We start from the raw sequence: 26,013 nt of genomic DNA, 5'->3' as shown, positions 1-26,013 counted from the left end.
CTTGCCTGCCCCTCCCCTTCTTTGCTTCCCAGTTGGAGAAAGATGAAGGCAGTCATTTCCAAAGAAGCGTTTATTGACATCCAGAGCCCCAGCAGAGACAGAGAGTCAGTGGGAGCTAGAGGTTGTGGAGGGCCAGGGCAAGGCCTGCCAAATGAAGCCCATTGCTCAGGAGGCAGCCCAGATTGCAAAGGGAGGACAGGCCGTGGTAGCGGAAGAACTGCTGGCGGAGGGCGCTGTACTTGGGGTCCTGACCCCGCAGCTGGTGGTAGGGGTCCGAGCCCTGATGACTGCCCGGCACCTCCCCGCCCAGGCCCCGCTCCTTCTCCACAGTCTGCAGGGCCCACATGGCGGCCGTGGTGCGGGACTCCAGCCAGCGGGCATTGACAGTGGCCAGTGTGAGGCTCAGGAGCAGCAAGAAGAGCTGGTGGGGCAACGGGAGGACAAGGTGAGCCACTCCTGGGAGGCAGGAGGGGCCCCAGGGCATGTCCTTGTGCATCCTCAAAGGCCGAGGGGAATGGGAGACAGGATCGGGTCAAAGCCAGGTCTCCCTGCTCCATCCCCAAACCCAAACAGAGCTCCAGCTCTCATATCCTGAGACCCGCAGTTCCTAAGGAAAGGCTCCACCACTGTCTCTTCTCTCTCCCCCAAATTCCTGAGCAGCTTCTCTTCTGATACACTGACTGGAGCTTTCCAGAACACAGCCTGTCTCCTACCCAATTCTTCCCCAGAACTGAGGATGGGCAGAGCCTCTCTTCCCTGAGTTGGGACAGAGCACCACGGTAACTGTCCCTTCATTTCCCCCAAAGAGCCTAAGACGGGGCCTATCTCCTTGGTGGCCCAAGCCTAGTCCCTAGAAGCTGACATTGGCCCCACAGGGAAAGGATTAAAAGTCCCCGAAATTTCCAGTTACCCATAATCCCTCATGTGTCTGTGAGGTTATCAAAACCCCTTTCAGGCCTTACCTGCCCACATCTGAGGGACAGAATGGGGTCGGGGGAGGGCAGGATAGAGAAACATGAGATGCAGAGATGGCTCCTTGCCTTGTGGCTGGGTAAAATGTGTGGATGGGGGTTGTTGCCGTTGTTTAGTCGCTAAGTCGTGTCCGACTCTTTCGCGACCCCATGGACTGTAGCCCACCAGGCTCCTCTGTCCATGGGATTTCCCAGGCAAGAATATTGGAGTGGGATGCCATTTCCTTCTCCGGGGATGGAGGTGGGGGACTGTAAATCCCCAGTCAGGCTAGTTTTTAAACAATGAGCTGGGGTCAGTGCCTCAGCCCAGCTGAGTCACCACAGCTTGGCTGCAGGCCCAGTCAGGGGGAGGAGAGGGAGCAACAGCCAGCAGACAGACACAGGGGGAATAGACAGGGCTGCTGGGGATGGTTGTGCAGGCTGTGCGCTGCTCAAGGGTATCCAAAGCCCAACTCTGTGTATACCAGGAAGCTGGGGTGGTTTGGGGGCGTCTTGTTTTAATTGTCACAAAGGTGTCATAGGTGCTCAGTGCAGTCCTGGGAGTGAATGTCCAGAGGGTAGTGGAGCCCAAGCCCGCATACCTGGCTGGCCTCCCAGAATGTGAGCTGAGCCCAGGAACACTGTGAAGCCAAGATGCAGAGGTTGACGAAGGCACAGCCCATAGAGATGTGAAAGTAGAAAGGGAAGAGTTTGCTCTGCACCAGACCGAAGGTATGTCGGGGAAGGCCTCGGAAGAGCACAAAGCCTGTGGGGTGCGGGGGACCAGTGTTAGGACTCGTCCAAGGACCCTCTCTCATCCCTGTCCCCACAGCGGGCATCCATGATGTCCAGGCCGACGATCCCTACCTGAGATGAAGGTCACCCACATTTGCATGCCCCAGGCCCCTGACAAGACCAGGAGATGGACCACTTTAGTCAAGCTTCCTGGATTCCCGCCTTCCTCCATCTTTCAGGCCTGAGAAGGAGGCACCAGGTAAGTCAGAGCTTTATATTTGCCCTGTGGCCTTCAGACCCTGTGAGCCTGCACAAGGCCAGGGTCATGGTCTATCCAGCAGAGATACCGGGATAGCAGCCCAGGAATGGGATGGGGAAGACCCAAAACAGTTGTGACATCCCCGACCCTATCTCTACAAATGTCACCCCCAAGATCTTAGGGTCTCTGGACCCCAACATCCATGCCACCGCTGAGACTCCCAAATTTCAGCTCCAGCAGCTCAAGCTTGCAGCCCTAGATCTTCAGAGATCACCCCAGTGATTCCCAAATATCACCCCAGGGACCCACTTCTAACATCAAAGACCACTCCTTTCATGACAGGATGTCGCTAAGAACATTCCCGAAGCATCTCCCAGAGACGCGTTCTAATCGTGGGAAACCCCAAATCTCATCCGGAGGAAACCGACCCCACCACTGGACCCGGATCTCGACCCGCAGCACCAGGAGTCCCGGGCTGGACCTAGGATGTCAGGCTTGGTGGGCTCGGTACCTCACTCCCGCGCTCCGGGGTGGCCCGCGGACCTCCTCAGCTACCTCCCGTCGTGGGACCAAGAATTCGTCCCGCCCCCCAGCTAAGCCAGAAGCCAATCGGACCGGAGATCTGTATCTCCTGTACCGCCCTCTTAAATTTTGACCAATCGATAAACGGAAACTAAGCCTGAAATCCCGCCCACTCTCCGGACTCTCATCCAATTATACCGCGGATCCTAGGATCTGCGGAAGCGGAAAGGCGCCAATGAAGCCTTCGGCTGCATCGGCGGGGGCGGAGCTAAACTGCCAGCCACACCCCTCTCTGTGACTCTACCTTTGGACTCGGCGCGTTTTAATGGGATGGTGTCCCCAGGGGATCAAATTTCAGCGTCACAGCTGGGGACTGGCTTCGCGGTCCCTGATGGGAGAGCATGAGCAGGTGGTATGTGGTAGGTGGGGGTGGAAAGGGGTCGGAAGCCTGGCGGGCGCAGGATTCAAGGTCCCGGGGGCGGGGCCCAGGCAAATGACCCCGCCCCCTTCCTCCGAGAATTCTATCTGGAGTGACTGAGGGAGAAGCAGGTGATGTTGGAGGCGGGTTGGGGCGGTGATCGACCTGGTGTCCTGCCTGCGGTTGTCACTCAGAAATGCACCCTGCTTTTTCCCCTCCCAAGTCTCCCAGGGCTCCTATGATTCCAAAGTACTAAGTCCTCAGTGTAATTTTCAAAGACTGAGTTCCCGTTATTGTGTATCAGGCACTCGTATAGATTAATTTACTTAATCACAACAACCCAGTAAAGTAGGTAGTATGATATCCCATTTTTATAGTTGGGGACACTGAGGCTTGAAGAGGTTTCATAATTATCCCAACATCACACAGCTGGGAAGGGGACAAAACTAGAATTTGAACACCGGCCATCCAACTGGAGGGTCTCCTTGCTTAATCATCATGCTGTACTGCCTCTGGCAGCGAGGACCTCCCTGAGGCAGTAACTTTTGAAGGGGTAGCTTAGAACACTTCAGGAAGAATAATAACCCTTGCAAGTTATTATGGTGGGTGTGAAGACCCAGTGAGGGCTTATGGTGGTGCCCAGCACTCAGCCAAATGTTCAGAAACTATGAACTTAAAAAGGGATTAAGGAAGATTTTACAGAGGCGATACTGAGTAAGGTTTTGAAGGATATATAGGAGTCTTCCAGGAGTACTGGGCTAGGGGAAGGATACCAGAGGGCCCAGAAAGGACAAAAGAAGAGAAAGCACTATATTGTGGCCTTTCTGGCTGAGTGTGATCCATGGCAAGATGCCCTTTACCTGGAAGTTTTTCCAGGCAGACCTGTCCCAGGTTTCTCCGGCTGTGACAGCCCTCACTACACTGGAAGGGCTGGGGGTATGTATGTGAGACCCAGAAATGAGCCCTTTCCTGTTCCCAGCCTTACCTAGTGCAGGCCTGGGCCCCAGTTCAGCTAACATTTGTTAAATGGATGTGCTGTGCCTCTCCTTCTCACATTCTGTGGCTCTCATTTACTGGGGAGCCAGTTCCCAACTCCCCTGCTTGGCTTGCCCTGACTTGTTTGAGCTGTCTTGCCAACCTCCTGCTGCTTCCTCCTGGACCTCTGCCTCCAGCCACCCTCACTTTATCAGCACAGAGCACCTGGTTCCAGACCTCCAAGCTTTTAAAAATATATATATATATTTACTTAACTGCACTGGATCTTAGTTACATCATTTGGGATCTTTAGTTGTGGGCTTGTGGGATCTAGTTTTCTGACCAGGGATCAAATCCAGGCCCCCTGCCAGAGATTGAACCTGGACTCCTTGCACTGGGAGCACAGACAGACCTCTAAGCTTTGGCACATGCAGTTTCCTGCCAGGGATGTCCTTCCTTTAGGGCCAGTGTTAAGATCTTTTTTTTTTCTTTTAGGCTTATCTCAGACCTCAGTTCCCTCTGTGGGAACTTCTGGGTTCTTCTCACTGTCCAGTCCAACCCCTGGGGCTAGGATCATCTTTCACCTGGCTTTGGCTCCTACCATAACTAAGAAGCCTGTGTTGAGGGCCGCGGCCACTCTGGGGTGTCAGGGAGGGCCTGGGGTTGTCAGGACCCAGGAGCTGGTCTCAGTGCAGCCCTCTGTCCCCCCAACTCAAAGCAACCCTCTTCTGGCTGGCCTACCTCTGGACCCTGAGTACTCCGTGCCTTGCTACCGCTCACTTCCCTCACCCTCCAACGTGTGTTCACCTGCTCACAAGAAGTGTGACAAGTGCTGTGGTTCATGTTCACCTGCTCACAAGAAGTGTGACAAGTGCTGTGGTTCATGTTCACCTGCTCACAAGAAGTGTGACAAGTGCTGTGGTTCGTTGAGGGACGAGCCTGGGGCTGGGGGGCTGGTGTGATGTGGGCTGGTTCTCAGGAAACCTTCACCACCCATCCCTCTTGCCAGGCACTTCCTCAGAAAAGACCTTGGAATATACATTTCACTGGTCCAAGGACCCAGAGCCAGAGACCTCACAGCCGACTGCACCTGAAAACACAGTGACAACTGAAGCCTGGAGGCCAGGGAGAGACTCAGGGTGTCAGTCACATGGGTCTCCCTCCACCCTTTGCTCAGACTCACAGGAGCCGTGTAATGGCCAGGATCTTCCAAAGAGGCATAACAGCAGCACTAAGGTCTACCCAACCTGGGAAACCCCTTCCTACCACACCTCAATCTACTGTTGCAGGGCTTCGGGTGGGGGCTGTGGGGCAGAGAGTTCTTGAGAACCCTCACGCCTTGTCTTCAGCACGCAGAACAGCGCCCAGTGCTCAGCCAGGCCTGCTCTAAAAATGTCTTGAATGAATGGAATGGATGCCTCATTGTGTGTCTTATGAAAGTGAAAGTGTTAGTTGCTCAATCCTGTCTGACTCTTTGTTACCCCATGGACTGTAGCCCACCAGGCTCCTGTGTCCATGGGATTCTCCAGGCAAGAATACTGGAGTGGGTTAGCATTGCATTCTCCAGGGGATCTTCCTGACCCAGGGATTGAACCCAGGTCTCCTACATTGCAGGCAGATTCTTGATCGTCTGAGCACTGGGGAAGCCCATTATGTGTCTTAATGAGGTTCTGTCTGTGATTGTCTCTGGGTGTGACTGCCTGTGTGTCTGTGACTGTGGTTGTATGTCTGAGATGGGCATGAGCATGTGCCCTGGGTCTTATGACTTAGCATGCATCTCTGTGTCTGAGGTTGTGTGTCTATGGTTGTGTTTCGATGACCGTGTGTGGTTGTGCATCAGGGGTTGCTGGTGCTCCTTGCAGACATTGTTGATGCCGTTTGCCCCTAAAGAAGAGGGCCATTACCTGAGTCCAAGCCGGAGTGAGTGCTCTGAAGCTGTGTGTTCTCAGGGGCAGCCCCCATGCCTGCCACACAGATGCGCTTCTGAGTGTGTTCGGGCTGGGGCAGAGGTGAGGTGGGGTTGGGGGTGCATGCATATGCCTGGAGGCAGCTTTGCCTGCCCTCGGGGGTCTAGGACACCCAGAACTCAGCAGACCCAAATCATGTCTAACCCCCACACCCTGGGTTAGGGTGAGCAAGGATACAGCCCAGGGGTAAATTTCTACTCCCCTCATGTCCCCCTTCTCTAGAAGCCCTTGGAGACCAGCTGTTCCAAAACCAAAGGTAAGAACCTTCCACCCAACAAGACTATGGGTAGAAGACCCACCAGTTCCTACCTCCACCTTCTGCCCCCTCCTCAGTGGACCTGCACCATTGCTTCCCATTCATCCCTGTCATCAGCTGACCCTTGCCCCTGACCTTGCCCTTCATCCTTGTCTCTGACCTTGACCCCTACTCCTTCTTCTACCTCTGCCTCAGCCTACCCCAGCTCCTTACCTTGTCCCCTGCCTCACCCCCAACCCTGAACCTCTACTGACCTCTGCTCTGACCTTGCCCCCACCCGCACCCTTCCCAGCCTTGGCTGACCCTCACCTCTGCTCACAGTTAAGTCCAACGCGATGATTCCCGACTGCCAGAAGCTTCTGAGATGTGAACTGGAGTCACTCAGGTGTCAGTTACAGGCCCAGACCAAGGTGAGCCACCTCGGCCCCACCCCCAGCAATTGTCTCCATCCCCTCCCACTTCACCCCTGCTCCCACCCCTAGGCCTGACCTCTCCGCCCAGGCTTTCGAGTTCCTAAACCACTCAGTGACCCTGTTGGAGAAGGAGAGCTGCCTGCAGCAAATCAAGATCCAACAGCTGGAAGGTGAGAACTGGCCAAGGGTCGAGGTAAGGCTGGAGGCTGGCCCTGTCCAGGTCAGCCAGGTCAGGCCAGGGTGGGAAAAATTGGATGAGTTTGGGTTTCAGGCCAGGGTCTGGTGAGGGTTAGGGGAAGTTGTGTTCAAAGCTAGGCTCAGGGCTATGGGTGGGGCTCAGGCAAGTTCCCACCATTTCTGTAGAGGTGCTGGGCCCCACGAGCCACCAGGGAGACAAGGAAGGGCACAAGTGGGATGTGGTGGAGGGACGGCAGGAGCTGTATGAGGCCCTGGCTCAAGGCCTGCAGGGGCTGCAGAAGAGCCTGCATGACAACGAGGAGGTGCAGCGGGCCCGCACCACCCGCTGCCTGCAGTTGCTGGCCCAGGAGATCCGGGACAGGTGGGTGTTGCCAGGAGGGTTGCATGGAGGTTGCTTCAGGAGAGAAGGGAGGCCAGGGAGAAGGGGCCACAGGTGGGATGGGGGAAATGGGAGGGGGAAGTAAGTAAGGGAGTCTGGGGGGCCATGGAAAGCTTGGGGGACAAGAGGAGGGGGTGAAGGAGTCAGGAGGCAGTGGGGCTGTGTGGGAAACTGGGAGGCCAGAGGAAGGGGAGACAGGGATGGGAAGGGAGCTCAGGGGACCAGAAAGCTGGCAGGGGTGAGATGGGAAACTGGAGGGGAGAGGTGGTGGACAGGGGCAGAGTCGGGGTGTGGGAGGTCAAGGGTGCCAGAAGATGGGGAACTGGAAGCCAGGAAATGGGGGCCTGAGGGAATAGGAGGCTGAAGGTCAGAAGGGGTGAACAGGGTGGGGGTAGGGAGGGGTAGGAGGTGGGGGAATAGTAGTAGAAGGGGAAAGGTGGGTAGGCAGGTGTGGGGAGGGGACAAGCCCCTGGGGGATGGTAGTTGAACAGATGGAAACATGGAAGGTGGCAGTGGCTTGGGGGAGGCAGGTGGACAAATGGGAAGCCAGGAGGCCAGGATACGGGAGGCCAGAGGCTGCCCTGTCTTCTCAGCAAGAAGTTCCTATGGGAGGAGCTGGAGCTGGTACGAGAGGAGGTGACCTTCATTTATCAGAAGCTCCGTGAGTGCCCAAAGCCTATGGCCGGGAGGGCAGGGTGGAGGTCCTTCTACAGCTTCGGCCCCCTTAAGTCCCCTCCCCCTACAGAGGCACAGGAACAGGAGATCACGGAGAACCTGGTGAACATCCAGAAGATGCAGAAGACACAGGTGAAGTGCCGCAAGGTGAGCAGAGCAGGGTGGGGTGGGAGGGGAACCTTGTGTGAGTTGGGGTATGGGGATCTCTGCTGGCCTGTACCATCATACTGCAGCCAGAAGGCCTGGGTTCAAATCTCAGTTTTGCTACTTACTGCTATGTGATTGTGATCAAGTCACTTCCCCTCCTTGAGCCTCAGTTTCTTCATCTGTATAATGGTTGTAACAAAATAGCCCTGCCTGACCGAGTAGCTGCATTAACTGAGTGATAAGCTGTTTAAAGGCATCCTGGTATGTAATAAATGCTATATCACACCTTTCACCATTATTATTATTATTATTATTGTTTCCCTATCCCTTTCTGACCTCAGGTCCTGACCAAGATGAAGCAGCAAGGGTACGAGGCAGCCAACTGGCTAGAGACTGAGGAATTGCCACCAGGATGCAGTGGTTCCTGGAGGGATAACCTCCAAAAGGAGCTGGGTGACATATGGTGATGAGCTCCCACTGTAACCTCTGACCCCTGACCTTCATCTGCCCTGCCCTCTCCTCCCAGTCAGATCAACCAGTGACCACCAGAACCTGGAACCCACCTGAGTCCTGGTCTCCCTCTCCTCCTGGGACTCATCTCCACCCCTCCCCCACCACAGCCCCCCCTGCCCCAGCCCTGAGCAGTCCAGAGTCCCCTAGAGGGCCTACAGATCACCATCTCCCCACAGGTCGGCTGTGCATGTGCTGCAGAACTCCTTTGATGGCCTCACCATATCCTCAGGGGGCCGCCCCAGGGCCGCAAACCTCAGGGGTGAGGGGGGCTGAGCAGCACTCCAGGGTTGGGGGGGAGATCATTCTCCAGCTTCACACATGGAGGTCATGTCAGAAGCCATATTTGGGGGTCACATCTGTTGGGTCTTCCCCCCAGCAGTTATTTATTTATTGATTTTTGGTTATGTTGGGTCTTTATGGCCGTGCGTGGGCTTTCTCAAGTTGTGGCAAGCAGGGGCTACTCTCTTGTTGCTGTGCATGGGCTTCTTATTGAGGTGGTTTCTCTTGTTGCAGACCATGGGCTCTAGGTCTCGTGGGCTCAGTAGATGTAGCTTGGGCACTCCAGAGCACAGGATCAGCAGATGTAGTACATGGGCTTAGTTGCCCCATGGCATGTGGGATCTTCCCAAGCCAGGGATGGAACCTGTGTTCCCCACATTGGCAGGCAGATTCTTAACCACTGGACCACCAGGGAAGTCCTCTGTTGGGTCTTATTCTGTGGTCACATTAAATAATGTTCTGGGGTGACATTAGAGAGTCCCTGGAGGTTTCATCCAAGGGTCACTCAGGGTCACTGATCTTTTTTAAGGGTCAGTGGGATAAAATTTGGGACTCCCCAACTGGCATTAGTGGTAAAGAACCTGCCTGCCAATGCAGGAGACATAAGAGACATGGGTTGGGTGCTTGGGTCGGGAAGGTCCGCTGGAGGGGGGCATGGCAACCCACTCCAGTATTCTTGCCTGGGGAATTCCAAGGGCAGAGGAGCCTGGCAGGCTACAGTCCATAGGGTTGCACAGAGTCGGGCATGACTGAAGCAACTTAGTGCACGCACACAAACGAATGGGGTAAAATTCAAGGGTCATCGACTGAGATCATAGTTTGGGGTCGTGTTGGGTCACATTCAAGGGACATGATCAAGGATCACATTATATCAAGGGTGCTGCTGCTGCTGCTGCTGCTAAGTCGCTTCAGTCGTGTCCGACTGTGCGACCCCATAGACGGAAGCCCACCAGGCTCCCCCGTTCCTGGGGTTCTCCAGGCAAGAACACTAGAGTGGGTTGCCATTTCCTTCTCCAATATCAAGGGTACTGGGCTCATATTCACAGACCACTCAAGGATCACATTCAGGTGTCATGATAGACTCTCACATGTCCCTCCTGCAGGCTATAAGGGACACAGATGCCTGAGCCCTCCTCTCCCCAGCTGGGACTCGGACTCAGACACGGACCAGGGCCCTCCCCGGCTCCTGCTCAGCAAGAGCCGCAGCTCCTTCCCACCTGGTGCGGATCCCCCCCTCCCCCAACCCACCTTTCCCTTCCCCTTCTGGCCTGCCCTGAAATCCCATAGGCACCACCCCCAACTCCCAACCTGGATATCTGCTCCCTGACCTCCACGCCTGGGGTCCCCTGGACCAAGCCAGGTTCTGACCCACCCTCTCTCTCCGCAGCCTGAGCAGCCGGGACTGCTCTCCCTTGAAGACTCCTCCAGAAAGAAAATAAACTAGCTGAGACCTTCCTCCCCCTGTGAACTGTTGCTCCTGCTTCTTCCTGGGCCTGCGAGTGACCCCTGCAATTTACTACCCAGTCTTGGGCAAGATGTGGAGACCAAGGGGCTACAACAGGATATGTGGGTCTAGAGTCAGAGGGCGGTGTGACACTGGATTTAGTATATGACAAGGTCAGAGGTCAGTGTCCAGTTATTGAGTGACCAGACAGTCTCTTCCCCACTAGCCACCAGTCTTCCTTTGTGGGGTGCCCTGGCGATCCTGCCTGCTGTCCCTACTGCCAAATGGGGAAACTGAGGCTCAGAGAGGGAGGGTCTCGTTATCCCACCCTCTTCCTCTCAGCACCCACCAGGATCCTTCCTCTTAACCTCGTCTTCGTTCCCTCATGGCTCGCCCCCAAAAGCAAGTGGGGCCCCGCCCCGAAAACGCTAATAAGACATCGCGAGGCCCCGCCTCACGGGTTATGCAAATAATGTCCCGGAGGCCCCGCCCCTCCCTCCGTCGCGGAGACTGCGCGGCGCGGCCGGTCGGCCGACCGCGTCTCCATCTCCGCGTTCGCCTGCTGGCTGGAGGTCGGTTTGTCTGTCCGTCCCGCCGCGCCGGGGCCGTCTAGGTGGAGCCAGGGCTCAGGCGGCGGTAGTGTCGACCCGGTGAGGGGGAGGGCCTCGGGGCGCCGCCTGTACCTCTTCTCGCCGGCTTCCGAGCCTCGTTATATCTGTCTGGCCAGGGTTCGGTTCGTGTGGGTCGGGTCCCCTGCGGGTCCAGCGCGGGGAGGGGGAGGGGAGGCTGCGAGCTGAGGCTTGGGGACCCAGCTAGGGGAGGGGTGGATGGGGACAGTACCCCGGTGAAGCTGCCGGTGACTGGGTGGTTGTCGTTATGTGTCAGTGTGTGTGTGGCATCAGGGGTGTGCGTGTGGTGGCTGTGTGACTGTGACTCCCGTGGCTGTCTTTGTGTGATTGTCGCCGTGGGTATCACTCTGATGGTGACTGTGTGGTGGTCGTGTCGCTGTGGCCGCCTTTGAGTGGCCCTGTGACTGCTCTCTCAGTGATTGTGTGTCTGTCTCAGTGTCTGTGTGGTTGTATGCATGTGACTGTCATTGTGTGGCTGTTGTGTGTTTTTTCTGATGGTGTGTGGGGGCCCATTATTCTGTGACTGATCGTGTGCCTTTCTTATGTGTCTGTGTGCAAGTCTATGCCACAGTCCATGTATGTGCCCTTGTGTGGCCATGTGGATGTGGTTGTGGATGGCAGGGCTCTTCTGTGACTGTCAAGGTGGACCCCAGACTTAATATGTGTCATTCTGTGCCTTGTAATTGGGGGCGTGACGCTGTGACCAGTTCTGTGACCCCCCCCCCCGCCACTGTGTGTGTGGTGACTTTTTTTTTTATGTGACTTTTAAGTGTATTGGCAGCTTTGAGTCTCTGTCCCTGATGGGGGTGGAGTGGGGCTGTATGTAGGGCCATGAGGTGTGTGAAGGACCTCCTGTTGTGTCCCAGTGACTGTGTGTGTTGGGGGCAGGGGATTTGTTTGATCTGCGTGGGTGTCTGTTACAGGCCGTGTTCACACCATGCTGTGTGAGTGTGCAGTTGTGTGTAGTGGGTGTTGGGCACCTGTCTGAATGAGCGAGCCCATCTTGTTCATCACAAGGCTGACACCCAGTGCATTGCTTGGAACCCAGCAGGTCCTTCATCCTTGTTGGTGGGATGAACGAATGCTGTTTGATTGGATATGTGTGTGTGTGTGTGTGTGTGTGTGTGTGTGTGTTGGGGAAGGTGGTTGGGATGGAAGCTCTGGCTGAGTTGTGTACTCTGGAAAGGGTGCCGATGTGTGTCTGTATCTCTGTGAGAGTGAGGGGGCCATGGCTGGGTAGGCATCTTGGGCATCTGGGATCTCTGGTATGACCCTCACCCCACGTGTAACGTTGCAGAGCAAGTGACGTGGATGGGGCACTGGACCCAGAGTGCCTACCCCCGCCTGTCTGGGCCTCAGTTTCCTCATCTGGGCAATGGGGGTGACCATCCCTGCCCTGCTGGCTGCCAGGAGCGGCTGTGAGTCTGTGGGCGTGGCAGCAGCCTGCGGGAAGCCATAGGGCCATTCACAGGTGAGGTCTGGCTGGGAGAATGGGTCAAGCAGGTGTGACTGTGTAGGCCTCTCAGTGCTGGGGACTGACTGAGGTTAGACTGGGGGTGGGGTGGGGGGGAGGGGGAGCGGGTTGAGGGGGAGATAGCCCTCTCTCATAATACAGGGAGGCAGACGGGCTGGGAGGAGGGGAAAGGAAGGAGAGAGGGAGAGGCAGCTGGGAGAGAGGGAGGGCCTGGCCATCAGCCCAAACCAGTCAGGCACAGCCCATGGGGACAGGAGAGGGAGGCCCCTGTGGGCTCTGGGGGAAGTGGTATTGGGGGAGGGACCTGGTGGAGGTGGGTAACAGGGAGCATAGGGCTTCCTGTAAAGCACATAGGGGAAGAGTATGGGGTCTCCTAAAAACTAGTGGGGGTGAGGAACCTTATTTGTAGAAGAGGGGTTCCCTTTAAGCAGGATAACTCTCTGCTGAAGGCCAAGGGGAGGGTTCCCACATGCTAAGGGAGACTGACCCCCCTACAAGGTATGGAGTCAGAATCTCCTGTGCAGGATGTGGGGGACCACTATAGAATTGGTGGGCACCCCAGCAGAGGCTGAGCTGAGCAGGTTGTATCGGTGGAGGCACGTGCCTCTAATAAGCTGGGACAGGGGCAAAGACCTGGGTATGTGGAGGCGTGGCCAGAAGCCTCAGCGGGGCAGGGCCGGGGCTCCTTGGCTGTAGTTGGAAGAGCCAGGCTTAGAGGGTGGGGCCAGGTGTAGTTGGAAGGACCAGGGATGGGGGCCAGGGTGTGGCCAGAAGACTCCAAGAACAGATGACCTGAGGCTCCCTCTAGGCCCCGCGCCTGGCGGTCCCATTCCCTCTGCATCTCCACAGGCCCAGCCATCACCATGGCGGGAGGGAGACCTCAGCTGAAGAGGAGTTTTTCCATCATCCCCTGCTTTGTCTTCGTGGAGGTGAGGAACGCAGTTCCTCCCTGGCCCAGAGGGAGGAGGTACCTTCTGAAGTGGCACTCCCTGGGATTCCAACCCACCTCTGCCCATCCTTACTGTGGAACTCTGGGCACCTCACATGCCTTCCCAGGCCTCAGTTTCCTCATCTGCAAATGGGCACAGTTGGCATCCCTCCCTCTCTCTTAGGGCTGTTATGAAAGTAAAATGGATTAATTCTAGAAAAAGGTTTAGTATGATGCCCAGCCCACAGTAAGCGTTACACCTGTTGTGGCTGCTCCTATTGGGCTGGTGCAAAAAATTCGTTATGGAGAAACCCAAACGACCTTTTTTGGCCAACCCAATATTTCTACCAGTAGTTTTCTTTCTCTGTTGCTCTGTCCCTCCATCACACTCACTTTTTGAGCCCTGGCCCTGTTCTCTCTCCCTCTTCCCAGTCCATTCTCTCTACCCTCTCCTCTTCATCTCTCTCTGTATCTCTCCTCCTTGTCTCTTTCTCCATCTCTGTGTCTCTGTCTCCATGGCTCTGACTCAGACCTGACCCTTTCTTTCCTCTCTCTTCTCTGTCCATCTCTCTCCCCACCCTGACTGGACGGCAGTCGGTACTGCTGGGCATCGTGGTCCTGCTTGCCTACCGCCTGGAGTTCACAGACACGTTCCCTGTGCACACCCAGGGCTTCTTCTGCTATGATAGTACCTATGCCAAGCCCTACCCAGGGCCTGAGGCTACCAGCAGAGCACCCCCAGCCCTCATCTACGCCCTGGTCACCGCTGGGCCCACCCTCACGGTGAGACTGGTGGTAACCCAGCTCAGACTATGGGAAGGGCCTTCCAGGAGGCAGGAGGGCCAGTGGGTGGTGGGTGGAGGACTGGGTTTGAAGGCCAAGAAGACCACACCTTGGTCTTGCCCACAGATCCTGCTTGGGGAGCTGGCGCGTGCCTTTTTCCCTGCACCGCCCTCAGCCATCCCCATCATTGGAGAGAGCACCATCGTGTCCGGGGCCTGCTGCCGCTTCAGCCCCCCGCTGCGGAGGCTGGTCCGCTTCCTGGGTGAGTGACTTGGTCAGGGGTCAGCCGTGCAAAAGGGAGATGGGCCAGGCTCGGCCATAATAAGAATTCCATGGGGGAAAGGGCCCTAGAGTGTCCATGATGGTGACTTCATGGGGCAAGAGGAATTTGGGCTGTGGGCAGTCCTAGTGGAGGTTCTAGAGATATGGGTGTGCCCTAAGCCAACCATGATGGCAACTCTAAGAGGAGGGCCCCAAATTACCACAAGAAGAATCTCAGGCAGGAAAAGCACAGGATGTCCTCGGGGCAGTGGGGTGAGATCCCTGGCAGTCCTCTAAATATGGTCTCAGCCGCAGTTGGTGGCCTTGGGGTAGAAGGGCAGAGCTCACCCGAAATGGTGGTCCCTGGGGGAGAGGGCTGAAGATCCTCCAGGATAAAAATGAGCAGCTCAGTAATAGCAAGAACAGGGGTAAGGTAGAGGAGGCTTAGAATGACATCCCGAGGGAACATGGCCCAACTGTTAGGGAATTCATGTCAGTCACAGGAACAAGGAGACAGGGACCCAGATGGACCTTAAGGGGGCTCACAGGAGAACAGCTGCTGGGCCCTGGCATGAATCCCCTCTCTCATCCTACCCCAGGGGTCTACTCTTTCGGCCTCTTCACCACGACCATCTTCGCTAACGCGGGGCAGGTGGTGACCGGTAATCCCACGCCTCACTTCCTGTCCGTGTGCCGCCCCAACTACACGGCCCTGGGCTGCCCGCCACCCTCACCGGACCGGCCAGGGCCCGACCGTTTCGTCACTGACCAGGGTGCCTGCGCCGGCAGTCCCAGCCTGGTGGCTGCTGCGCGCCGCGCCTTCCCCTGCAAGGACGCTGCCCTTTGCGCCTATGCCGTCACCTACACAGCGGTGAGCCCCGAAATGGAGGCAAGGCAGTTGGGGGGCGGCCAGTGGTCAGAAGACCCTGTGGGCTGGGGCCTCCAATCCCTCCCGGAGTGAGGCCACGCCCTGCGTCACTGTAACTCCGCCCCTAGGGCGGAGGCTCTGGCTCCACCCCTTGGAGTCTGGTCCCGCCCCCATCTTGAGTCAAGAGCCATCCCTTGGTGTTTAGCCACGCCTCCAGACCCACTAACCCCGCATCCGAAGGAGGCTATTGGCTCAGCTCTATAGACTCTGTCCAGTGAAGCCTAGCCAACTCCCTGCAGTGTCCCAGGTCCTGGTTATTGGCTGGGTGACTAGGTAGTGGGCTTTCAACTCTGTCCCCTGGAGCCCTTGTCCCCCACTTTGACATCACCTTTTATTGGTCTGGCCATACTCCTGAGTCAATTTCGTTGAAACTTCCCGATTCTTGTCCCCTGCTTTTCCCTGGTTGCACCCACTGTTGCTCTGACTCCTTTTTCTGGCGTTGGGGACTATGCTTCTAACCCTGTTAGTGGTCCCCAGGTGTTTGGGGACTCCACCTCTTGGAGCTCCTGACAGCACTTGTCACTTGGGCCTGACTCCACCCTCTGACTTTGTGGCTACATCCTCAGCCAGCAAGTATCTTTCACCATCTGTGATTGGTCTCCCAGAGACCTGGGGCCCCAGACCCTATCTACTGCTCTTTGGTGCTCAGGCTACACCCCCTTTCCTGCAAAGTCCCACTGGGGGTCCATGACTCCATTCCCTGAACTCCAGTCCCCCTGGCTGTGTTCTTTGGAGCCCCAACGTGGCTTCTCAGGGTTCAGACCTCACCCCTTTCCCTGAATGTAATGTCCACTTGAGTTTGGGAACTGCTGCTGCCATGTGACCTCTGACCTGTCCGGCTCCCGCAGATGTACGTGACACTCGTTTTCCGCGTGAAGGGCTCTCGCCTGGTCAAACCCTCACTCTGCCTGGCCCTGCTGTGCCCTGCTTTCCTGGTGGGCGTGGTCCGTGTGGCGGAGTACCGCAACCACTGGTCGGACGTGCTGGCTGGCTTCCTGACAGGGGCAGCGATTGCCACCTTTCTGGTGAGCCCCCTTGCCTTCCATCCCTAACCCGAGGCAGGACTGTGTGATGATGAAGGGTGTGGACTCTGTGTGACCTTGGTCAAGTCCCTTAGCCTTACCTAGCTGGGACATTCTCATCTGTGAAATGGGATAACAGGTTTGGGACCCGGGTAAGGCAAGTGAGGCACTTGCTTGAGTACACCAACTAAGGGGGATGCCAGAACACTCAAGATCAGGGAAATATTATAAATAATAATATAAAATAATATTCATCATGACAAATTTTATTTTATTTATTAAAAATAATTTTTTTGGAGGCACATGGCATGCAGGATCTTAGTTCCCAGACCAGGGATTGAGCCTGTGTTCCCTGCAGTGGAAACACAGAATCTTAACTACTGGGCCACCAAGGAAGTCCCAAGATAAATAATATTCTAATGAAATATTCTTCCAAATCAGGATTAATGCAAAAACCCATGTTGTCCAAAATACCAAAGGTTTAAATAAGGACAGGATTAGATCCTGTTGTTACACAACTCAGCATCATTTGCCTCCCCGTGTGGAATAAGTAATAAGGGTACCTATCTCTTGGTAAAGTGGAAACAACGGTATTTGGCACATTATAGGCACCATAAAAGTGTTAGCTGTTCTTGAAAACCTAAGCCTCAGTTTCCTTATCTGACAAATGGGAATAGTAATCTACCTTATCGGCTTCAGGCCTCAACAACCCCTTTCCCTCTGTCGATAGGTCACCTGTGTCGTGCACAACTTCCAGAGCCGGCCACCCTCTGGCCGAAGGCTCTCCCCTTGGGAGGACCTGAGCCAAGCCCCCACCATGGACAGCCCCCTCGAAAAGTTAAGTGTGGCCCAGGTAAGGGGGGCCGGGGGCTGCTCCCGGCTGGAGAGGGTGGTGGGTGGAGGGGGACCAAGGAGGGAGGAAGTCGGCAGGCGGTGGGGGGGTCTCAGGGCCATGGAGGGGTAGAGGGATCACTCGTCTCTGTGGACCTGGGTCCCGGGGGGGCTGTCCCACAGAATGGAAGGGTGTGTCCCCCCTCCCTCTCAAGGAGACATGATTAATCCTGAAAACTCGTTACCTGTTCCACTGGCTCTATGCACTTTGAGCCCCTTGTGGCTGTGGCCAGCGGTGCCCAGGGGGCCACTAGCCCCTCCCCTCTGCCTCTTTGTCTCAGGAACCCGAGGGCTGCAGGCCGCATTCGACACCGGCACGGCTCACCCCATCCAGTGAGTATCAAGGAGATGGGAGGATAAATAGGGGGACTTCCAGATGGCTGTCACTGCCACAGAGGTGTCACTGTGCTCTTGTGGCCTCTCCCAAGCTTTCTAATCCCTTGACTTCTGATTCCTGATCCCTAGAGCCGCAGAACTGCGCCCGCCGTGGCCACCTGATCCCCAACTGCGTGTCCTCCAGGGCTCCAGCCATGTGTTCATCGCCCCGTGTTCCCCGCCCTCGATTGAGGTCTGAGCCGACGCCCCTGCCTCTGCCTCTGCCCCTGCCGGCACCAGCTCCCAGCCAGGGCCCCTCACCCTCTTCACCTGGGCCTGGGGGGCCGGGCGGGGGTGGTGGCCGTGGCCGGAAGCTGCTGCTGCCCACACCCCTGCTGCGGGACCTATACACCCTTAGCGGACTCTATCCCTCCCCCTTCCACCGGGACAACTTCAGCCCTTACCTGTTTGCCAGCCGCGACCACCTGCTGTGAGGCCTGACACCCACCCAGAATCTGCCCAGTCCCCATTTCTTCCCTGCCACGCGTGTGTGTGCGTGTGCTGTGTGAGTGCCAAAGCCCTTGTCCCTAGGCCAGCCAGGCCCATACATCAGAGGATGGCTGGAAGGACATCGAGGGGACCCCGTGTCTCTTCCCCTCTGGGACTTCCAAGTGGGCATAATTGGGAGGTGGATCCTTGCCTCCTAGGATTGCCCTTTTAAGGGCCAAAGCCTGATCCCATTGGCCATTGCCCAGCCAATGGGAGCTTCCCAGTTCTCAGAATTCTATCCAAAAGGAGTTTACTCCAGCCAATAGGAGAATCCCCATCGTTTCTTAGACACCTCAGGCAAGAGGGCAACTCTAGCCAGTGTTCAGCCTCTGAACAACAAATAGGAGTCCTTGGTTCTCAGAATCTCAAGGTGGGTGGGTATGATTCCAGTCAATGGGGGACCGCCCATGTCTAAGCATGTGCAAAGGAGAGAGTGCTCTCTCAGAATCAGAGTCCAGCTGGAGGGTGGGGGGCAGGCTCCCCCATGGCAGGGTCCTTTGGGTACCCCTCCCTCTCCCATGTGCAATCTCTCACCCAGTCTCTCTTAACTCCCAACTTGTGCAGGGCTTGCCCCATTTCAGAGGTTTTGGGGTTCAGGGTGCTGCATTCCCCCTTGCCTGTGCCCGATCACTTCAAACCCTTCTGTTATTTATTAGGGCTGTGGGAAGGGAGTTTTTTTTTCCTTAGAACCACCCCTGTTCTTCACACTGCCCACCCCCCATGCCTCAGCCTCATACAGATGTGCCATCATAGAGGCATGGGTGGAGCAAAGAGGGCTCTCCACCCCCGGCAGCCAAAGGCAGTGGGCAGGGGAGACACTGCCCCCCTTTCACACCCCCTCCTCATCTTTAATAAAGACCTGTTTGTAACAGACGTTTGGCCACCTGCCTTCCTCCTCCACGTGGCAGGGGTGAAGGACTTTGATGTTAGGTGTGGGTGTCAGTGAGGCTCGGTGTGAGTGTATAGCAGAGATAGTGGAGAGGCAGCATGAGGCTGTAGGGTCCGTGACTTGGCTTTAATCCAGGCTCAGCATTACCTGGCTGTGTCACCTCAGGAAAGTTAATTAACCTCTCTGTGCCCTTGATTCTTCATCTGTCAAATGCAGACAGCCCTGCAAGCCACATGTAAGGCACCCTAACATATTGTGAGGGGCCTCATGTGACTGTCTTCCTCAGGTGGCTGGCCTGTTTCTGACCATGGCCAGGGTGCTGAGGGTACGGGGAATATGGTGAGGGAACCGTAGAGGTCCTAATAGAAGGGGATGCTGAGGGCAGCAGGAACCTCCATGCTGAGTCCCCGACTACATGGATCTGAGCAGGGGTTTTGATTATGAGGTTGTGCTGAGAACCAATCCCTGAGGGCCCAACAGAGATTGGGGAAGGTAGAACGACAGGGAGCCACATACAGCCCCCACACACAAACATGCTGTGGCTTCAAGAGACTTCAGACAGGCCATTCAGGGCACGGAGCCATTCAAAAACCAGGGAAGGGAAGTCTGCTTTCCTTTCACATTTATTCATTCATCCATCCATTTATTCAGTCAAAAAACATTGTGGAGCATGCCCCACCCCACCCCCATGCGTGGCAGGTGCTGTCTTCTTAGGCAAAGGGGCTGCAGTACTAAGCAGAACAGACACAAAATCCTGCCTTCATGGAGCTCACATTCTAACACCAGAGAAACAGTAAACAAGGTCAATAAGTTAGCCACAAAACTACAATTCCCAATTTCAAGAAGGTCTGGAAACCAAAATTATCCTCATAACTCATTTGTGGCAAAACCTGACCTGAACTGACATAAGGTCATTATAGCTTTTATTTGCTTAACTTTATGTGAATATTCTTATGTTTCGTTGCAGATACAGTGATTTAGAATGTTACCCCAGGTCCACCTAGGGGTGTTAATCAGTACATCGTATTTACACCGTAGTACCTTTTGAAAATCTGAAAAAATCTAAATTTCAAACTGCAGGATCAAGAATTTGGGTCAGAAATTGGTATCGTTGATATGTTAGGTATTGATAAGTAATAAACAGAAAACTCAAGCTAGAGAAGACAATGGGACAACTTTGGAATGAGGACATGGTTTGCAATTTAAAGAGAGTGTCCAGGGAAGCTATTTCTGAGGAGTTGGCACTGGAGATGTGGTGTGGAGGGAGGAAGGGACGAGAGCCCTGCAAATAACCGCAGTGTGGAGTGGGGGAGTGTTCCAGGCAGAGGGAACAGCAAGAATGAAGGCCCTGAAGTGACAACGTGCCGGCTTTGTTCAGGGAACAGTGAGGAGACCTGAGCGGCTGGAGCAGATCAAGCGACGGCTGGAGCAGATCAAGTGACGGGGAAATAGAAGGGAAAGGAAATGTGCCTGGAGGAGTGGGGTGTGGTTGATTCTGCATTGCAAGAAATGAGATGGACGCATGAGAGGGCTGAAGGCAAAGGAGGGATAGGATCATGTAGCCCCCTACTTCACCACATGGAGTATCTACTTCCAGGGCTTGCCTTCCCCTGAGCCCCGTAGCACAGCTGCCTCCATGGGGCCCAGCAGAGAAGCAAAATTTCAGCACAACGAACAGTAGTCTATGAACAAACCAGTTGGTGCTGTCCATGGTTCTGATGTTAAGCCTGGGCCAAGAAAAGGTCAGGTTGGGGCTGCGGGCACAAAGAAGTGTCTGGACCCGCTAGGGAGGGTGGAGACTGCAGCCCTGGCCTTGCCCACCCCCACTGCAGGGTGGATAATCTTAGGTAGAAAATCCAGATAAAGATGTTCCTGCTTACTCAAAAGGCTTCTCCACATGACCCACCGCCTCTTGTCCTCAACTTGACCAAAACTGAGCTTCTTTTTATAATGTAAGTCAGACCATGACCCTCCTGTGTTCAAACACTCTCTGGGCTCTCCATGGCACTCTGTGTAAAAGCCAAAGTTCTCCCAGTGCCTCCAGTCCTTTGCACTTGCATGTGCCTCCCCCCTGGAATGCTCTTCCCCCTCATATCTGCATGATTCGCTCCCTCACCTCCTAGGAGCCTTTCCTCAAGTGTTACCTTCTCTGGGAGGCCTGCCCCTACCATCCTGTTTAAAATTGCAAAAACCAAACAATTGTCCCTTCCCTTCCTTTCCCTGTGCAAATCTCTCTCTCTCTCTTTTTTTATACAGACTTATCATCTGCTCATAGACTATTTAAATTCTTCATTATGCTTGGTGGCCATTATTACCTCCCTCACTAAGATGTCAGTTCCACTAAGACAGAGATGTTGTTGTTTGTTCACTGCTGAGTCCGTGTGCCTCCTAGAACAGGGTCAGGAACAACATACTTGCTCAATAAGTGTTTGCTAAATGAATAAATTTATCACTTGAGGATACCAACAAACTGGTGAGGAGTACAGACTGACCCTGAACTGGCCATCTCACCCTTTGGTTCTGCCTCCTCCAGGGAGCCCCTGTAAGGTAAAGTCCTTCTGTCAGGACATGAATATGGGGTCCCAAGAAGCAAGGGAAAGAAGTAGTGTATGCATGAGAGATACACCTAATATCTGCATCTCTGCCAGTATATGCATTCAGGAGTACCTATCCTATGTCAGGTGCTGTTCTAGGAGCTGGAGACCCAGCAGTGAAAGAAAGAGGGACTCTACCTCAATTGAGCTGACATTCTAGTGGGGAGAGAGGCAATAAGATAAATACATACGGTTGGAAGTGATAAGTATTTGAAAATAAAGGTGAAGAAGCAGTGTAAGAGTGAGGAGGGGTGTGATTTTACACAGGTAGTCAGGAAAAGTGAGTAGAAATTTTGAGTAGAGACCTGAATAGAATGGAAAAAACGAGGGATAGACATCTGGGAGCTGAATGCTCTAGGAAATGGAACAGCAAGTGCAAAGGACTTGAAATGGGGCTGTGTTCAGCATGCTCCGGTGTTTATAACTATGTGGAACTGTGTGATACAGGTGCTTGTGTATTTAGAGTGTTGCAAAGCGAGGTGAATCAAGGGAGGAGTTGGTGCATTTGACAGGACAATGTAACAGTGTGCCTCGTGTGTGTGTGTGTGTGTGTGTGTGTGGCAGCAAAGGAATTGTTGTATCAGACTGTGTTCTGGTGTACTTGCAATAGAAAGGGTGTGGGGGCATGAATGTGAGAAAGAGTATGTATGGGGTGCTTTGTGTCAGGATATGATTGTGAGCATGTGGGTGGTGGGGATTCTGAAAGTGAAATATATGCAGAGATGCCCTGTCTGTGTGTGTGTGTAGGAGTGTGGGGGTGCCTGTCTGTGTGAGTGGGTGTATTGAGCGATGTTGTGAAGCTCTTTTCTGGCCCCAGAGGGAGAGAGAGAGTCCTGGAAATCTCAGTTCAGCCCTGCCCCTGGGTCTCCTGGCAACGGCACCACTTTGAAGTTACCAGGAGACAGAGTTGCCAGGGCAACAGGGCTGTGAGTGGCAGCTCTGGGGAGAAGTCTGTGTGAAGATATCCAACCAGTGCTCACTTGGCCACTCACCTTGTTCTTCCTTCTCTCCCAGTTTCCAATCTATCCTACCTTTCTTTATTCATTCCTTTAACAAGCCTTTGTTGAGACTTGCAATGCCCTAAGCACTGTCTCGGAAAAGGCAACGGCACCCCACTCCAGTACTCTTGCCTGGAAAATCCCATGGATGGAGGAGCCCGGTAGGCTGCAGTCCATGGGGTCGCTAAGAGTCGGACACGACTGAGCGACTTCCTTTTCACTTTTCACTTTCATGCATTGGAGAAGGGAATGGCACCCCCACTCCAGTGCTCTTGCCTGGAAAATCCCATGGATGGAGGAGCCTGGTAGGCTGCAGTCCATGGGGTCGCTAAGAGTCGGACACGACTGAGAGACTTCACTTTCCCTTTTCACTTTCATGCATTGGAGAAGGAAATGGCAACCCACTCCAGTGTTCATGCCTAGAGAATCCCATGGGCGGGGGAGCCTGGTGGGCTTCCGTCTATGGGGTCGCACAGAGTCGGACACGACTGAAGCGACTTAGCAGCAGCAGCCAAGCACTGTCTGGGCGCTGGAGATACTGAAGTGAACTTGACAAAGAAGGTCCTGCTGTGGCTCTCCCTCAGTCTCCCAGCCCCTGCATCTTTGCCTCTTCTCTCTCTCTCTCTTTTTTTTTTTTTTTGTTCTATGGTCCTGCCTCTCACTGTACCCTAAGCAGGACTCAAGAAGCCCCAGGCCATTGAGGAAGCCAGCTGAGACTCTTCTCACAGACCCTCAAAGACACTCCTTTGCTGTCTGACGGATGTTTTGCACATGAATATCCTCAAACTTGCAACTCCAAACACTACACACACACATTTGTGCAAGCATTCAAGTGCAGAGAGAGACAAGCGCATAGCTTATTCACTTCTCCCCTTCACTGTCATTAGGTAACATCAGCAGAAACGCGCGCGCGCACACACATCGCAATATTCCTGAGAGACCATGTGCTCCATCTTACAGGTGGGCAAAGCTGAGGCTCAGAGATTTTAAGTAATGTGTCCGTGATTACGGGCTGTTCCCTCCAACTCTCAACCCTTATATTGTCTGATTAGCTGCTTAGCTCACAATAATAGTATTCGTGGTGCTTCCGCCAGCGGACTCACTTATAAGAGGGCCTTATCGCCCTGAAACGCCTCCATTTGTTGCTCAAACTAGGTTATTTGCCCCCTCACCAGGGGAGGAGCTAGGAAACGTCGATCTAACTTTGAGGAACAGATTTTTGGACTAATGGAGAAGCTAAATGCACTGTGACCAATGAGACCCCGCCCTGGGCGGGATTAAGGACAGGCACCGGCCGCTGATTGAACAGAAGTACGCGGCAAATGGCGGAGACGCTGAGGAGAGTGCTAAACTTGGGCAGCACGGCGGGCCCCGGGAAGAACACAGCTGAGGCCGAACCACCTTTGCTGCTGCTCGGCGGTCCAGGCTCTGGAAAGACAGCGCTGCTATTCGCGGCGGCCCTGGAGGCGGCAGGGGAAGGCCGAGGCCCGGTCCTCTTCCTCACCCGGAGGCCTCTTCAAAGCCTGCCCCGCAGGACTGGACCGGCGCTCGAACCACTGCGATTACAAGTAGGGAGGGGTGGGACCAGAGGCGGACCAGCCCGTAGCGGGGCGAATGGGGATTGACTGACAGGCGGAAACAGACCAATGGCGGAGACGAAGCAAACATTGTGGGAAGGAATATGGACAAGTTGGAGATACGAAGCCTTGTTAAGATTGAATGAGAAACCATCCAATGAGGGGGCGGAATCCACAAATTTGCGTCCCAATGGGTGGAGTCAGGGGCGGAGCTAAGCCAGAGTCCGTGGTGGAGTTGGACGCTATGGGCAGGTTTTCCGTGGAAACATTGCCCTAGAGATTTGGCAGAAAGGCATACCTTGTTCTTAATAATACCGGGCAGTGACGAGTGCAGGATAAGAAAAAAACGAGGGTGAGGGGTTGGTGAACAGAAGACTATTCGATCCCTCTGAGCTGCTTCACGCTGGAACCAGAGGTGTAGTGGGTGAGAGCCTCGTCCAGGGGAGTATGCAAGGAAGCAGGGCTGCTCTAACTGGAAGCCCGGCTTCCTATGCTGAATCTGGCCCTTTCCTTTTTCCCTTTCTAGAAGATCCGCTTCCAATACCCACCCTCAACCCGTGAGCTCCTCCGGTTTCTGTGCTCTGCCCATGAGGCCCGTGGACCAGCCCCCTCACTCTTGCTGCTTGATGGCCTGGAGGAGTACCTAGTAGAAGACCCTGGGTCCCAGGAAGCCGCCTACCTGGCTGCCCTGCTTCTGGACACAGCTGTCCACTTCAGCCACCGGGTTGGGCCTGGCCGGGGCTGTGGGCTCATTGTGGCCCTCCAGACCCAGGAGGAAGGAGGTGACAGTGGAAATGCTCTGCAGCTGGCACTCCTTCAGAGGTATTTCCCTGCCCAGTGCTGGCTGCAGCCGGATGCAGCAGGCCCAGGACAGTGCTGCCTCCGAGCCTCCCTGGAGCCAGGTGGGCTGGGCCCCAGGGAAGAATGGTGGGTGACTTTTCAACCAGATGGAGAGATGACAGTCACCCGATGGCCCACCCAGGCGGTTGACACCAGCTCGCACAAAGGTTCAAACTCTGGAGGCCAACCTTGAGCTTTGGAGTGTGACAACTTCTCCATGCCTGTTTCCCTGTCTGGAACACCTACCTCAGTTCAGTTCAGTTCAGTCACTCAGTCGTGTCCAACTCTTTGCGACCCCATGAACCGCAGTACACCAGGCCTCCTTGTTCATCACCAACTCCCAGAGTTTACCCAAGACAGTTGCAAATTCAAAGACCTTAAGATCGTAAAGTGCTTTTTCTCTCGTAAATATACCATTATCCTGTATATATTGTGCCCAGCCAATATATTGTTTAATTTTTCTGTTTTTAATTTTATAAAGAAGAATTTCATGATAAATGTAATCTGAAACTTCCCTCTCAACACTGGTACTAAGATTCCCCCACATTTTCATTCATTCCTTTTTCCATACTGCATGTAATTCCATGAGTGACTATACCCTAAATTAGGTATGATCAGATTGACTTATTTACTACTATTAACACTCATACACATATCCTGGTCCATGTGTGTGAGGGTTTTTAGGGTACATATCTAAAAGTGGAATTGCTGGAATAGAAGGTATGCTTTCCTAGGTTATGTCAAACTTTTAAAAAGCAGTTAAGCCAAAAACTTCCAATGAGCCGCTTGATTGACCTTTGGTGTCATCAGAGTGCTTTCTTAGAACCAGATTCGGAATAAAGCCTTAGGAATTAATGTTAGTATTATTAGTGGCAGAGACTAGCTAGCTGCACGTTAAACAGCTCTTCTCGCTTGGGTGCACAGCTGAACTACATTTCCCAGCTGTCCATGGTTCTTACGGAAGTCACATGCCCATTTCTAGCCAGCAGAATTTGTGAAGAAGAGGTGGCGCCCACCTCCAGGCTACATCCCTAAAGTGGCCCACAAAAATCTTCTGCTGTCTCTCTCTTGTTGGCTGGAAGGATGCAAAGGGTCCATCTGAAGACCCCAGAGTACCCCTAGGAGATGGTTAAGCTACAGCCTGGGTTTCTGACTCATCCCAGGGATAAGCTAACCATCTATCTGAATTGTATGAGAGAAAGTGC

At 54.4% G+C, this 26,013-nt stretch overlaps 4 protein-coding genes across 23 annotated transcripts; 3 read left to right on the top strand and 1 right to left on the bottom strand.

Annotated features, from left to right (window-relative positions):
* Positions 1 to 52: 52 nt before the first annotated feature.
* TMEM205 (transmembrane protein 205) lies at positions 53 to 2,582 on the bottom strand. Of its 4 annotated transcripts, none has more exons than XM_006063911.3 (4): positions 2,456 to 2,582; positions 1,818 to 1,926; positions 1,553 to 1,716; positions 53 to 421 (listed from the first exon to the last, which is right to left on the bottom strand). In XM_006063911.3, exons 2-4 carry the CDS (start codon positions 1,915 to 1,917, stop codon positions 116 to 118), a joined length of 570 nt encoding a protein of 189 aa, XP_006063973.1. In that variant the 5' UTR covers positions 1,918 to 1,926; positions 2,456 to 2,582; the 3' UTR covers positions 53 to 115. The 4 variants fall into 4 exon arrangements, with proteins under 4 accessions (XP_006063973.1, XP_025149268.1, XP_006063974.1 ...); XM_025293483.1 differs by having other exon boundaries at positions 2,398 to 2,531; XM_006063912.2 differs by having other exon boundaries at positions 2,373 to 2,510.
* CCDC159 (coiled-coil domain containing 159) lies at positions 1,713 to 10,151 on the top strand. Of its 10 annotated transcripts, none has more exons than XM_006063914.3 (15): positions 1,713 to 1,944; positions 2,287 to 2,878; positions 4,578 to 4,696; positions 4,869 to 5,095; positions 5,722 to 5,868; positions 6,049 to 6,082; positions 6,404 to 6,492; positions 6,584 to 6,665; positions 6,859 to 7,054; positions 7,666 to 7,733; positions 7,818 to 7,894; positions 8,236 to 8,357; positions 8,584 to 8,666; positions 9,790 to 9,906; positions 10,074 to 10,151. In XM_006063914.3, the coding sequence occupies exons 2-15, from the start codon at positions 2,868 to 2,870 to the stop codon at positions 10,076 to 10,078; spliced, it is 1,377 nt and encodes a 458-aa protein (XP_006063976.1). In that variant the 5' UTR covers positions 1,713 to 1,944; positions 2,287 to 2,867; the 3' UTR covers positions 10,079 to 10,151. The 10 variants fall into 10 exon arrangements, with proteins under 10 accessions (XP_006063976.1, XP_025149255.1, XP_045022641.1 ...); XM_025293470.3 differs by having other exon boundaries at positions 4,578 to 4,738; XM_045166706.1 differs by having other exon boundaries at positions 4,578 to 4,780.
* A 171-nt stretch (positions 10,152 to 10,322) lies between these two features.
* Positions 10,323 to 18,783, top strand: PLPPR2 (phospholipid phosphatase related 2). Of its 8 annotated transcripts, none has more exons than XM_025293482.3 (10): positions 10,323 to 10,780; positions 12,057 to 12,230; positions 13,083 to 13,162; positions 13,756 to 13,944; positions 14,071 to 14,206; positions 14,805 to 15,076; positions 15,982 to 16,158; positions 16,886 to 16,992; positions 17,328 to 17,379; positions 17,512 to 17,689. In XM_025293482.3, the coding sequence occupies exons 3-10, from the start codon at positions 13,097 to 13,099 to the stop codon at positions 17,542 to 17,544; spliced, it is 1,032 nt and encodes a 343-aa protein (XP_025149267.1). In that variant the 5' UTR covers positions 10,323 to 10,780; positions 12,057 to 12,230; positions 13,083 to 13,096; the 3' UTR covers positions 17,545 to 17,689. The 8 variants fall into 8 exon arrangements, with proteins under 8 accessions (XP_025149267.1, XP_025149264.1, XP_025149261.1 ...); XM_025293479.3 differs by having other exon boundaries at positions 10,324 to 10,702; positions 16,886 to 17,008; positions 17,512 to 18,783; XM_025293476.3 differs by having other exon boundaries at positions 10,324 to 10,780; positions 16,886 to 17,008; positions 17,512 to 18,783.
* Positions 18,784 to 23,701: 4,918 nt separating this feature from the next.
* SWSAP1 (SWIM-type zinc finger 7 associated protein 1) lies at positions 23,702 to 25,898 on the top strand. Its single transcript, XM_006063910.4, has 2 exons — positions 23,702 to 23,959; positions 24,495 to 25,898. The coding sequence occupies exons 1-2, from the start codon at positions 23,714 to 23,716 to the stop codon at positions 24,999 to 25,001; spliced, it is 753 nt and encodes a 250-aa protein (XP_006063972.1). The 5' UTR covers positions 23,702 to 23,713; the 3' UTR covers positions 25,002 to 25,898.
* The last annotated feature ends 115 nt before the right edge of the window (positions 25,899 to 26,013 follow it).

The sequence above is a fragment of the Bubalus bubalis genome, chromosome 9 (assembly GCF_019923935.1).
Source record: "Bubalus bubalis isolate 160015118507 breed Murrah chromosome 9, NDDB_SH_1, whole genome shotgun sequence".
Lineage (NCBI taxonomy): Eukaryota > Metazoa > Chordata > Mammalia > Artiodactyla > Bovidae > Bubalus > Bubalus bubalis.
Note: the sequence above shows the minus strand (reverse complement) of the source record. Positions and strands in the feature narration are given on the sequence as shown.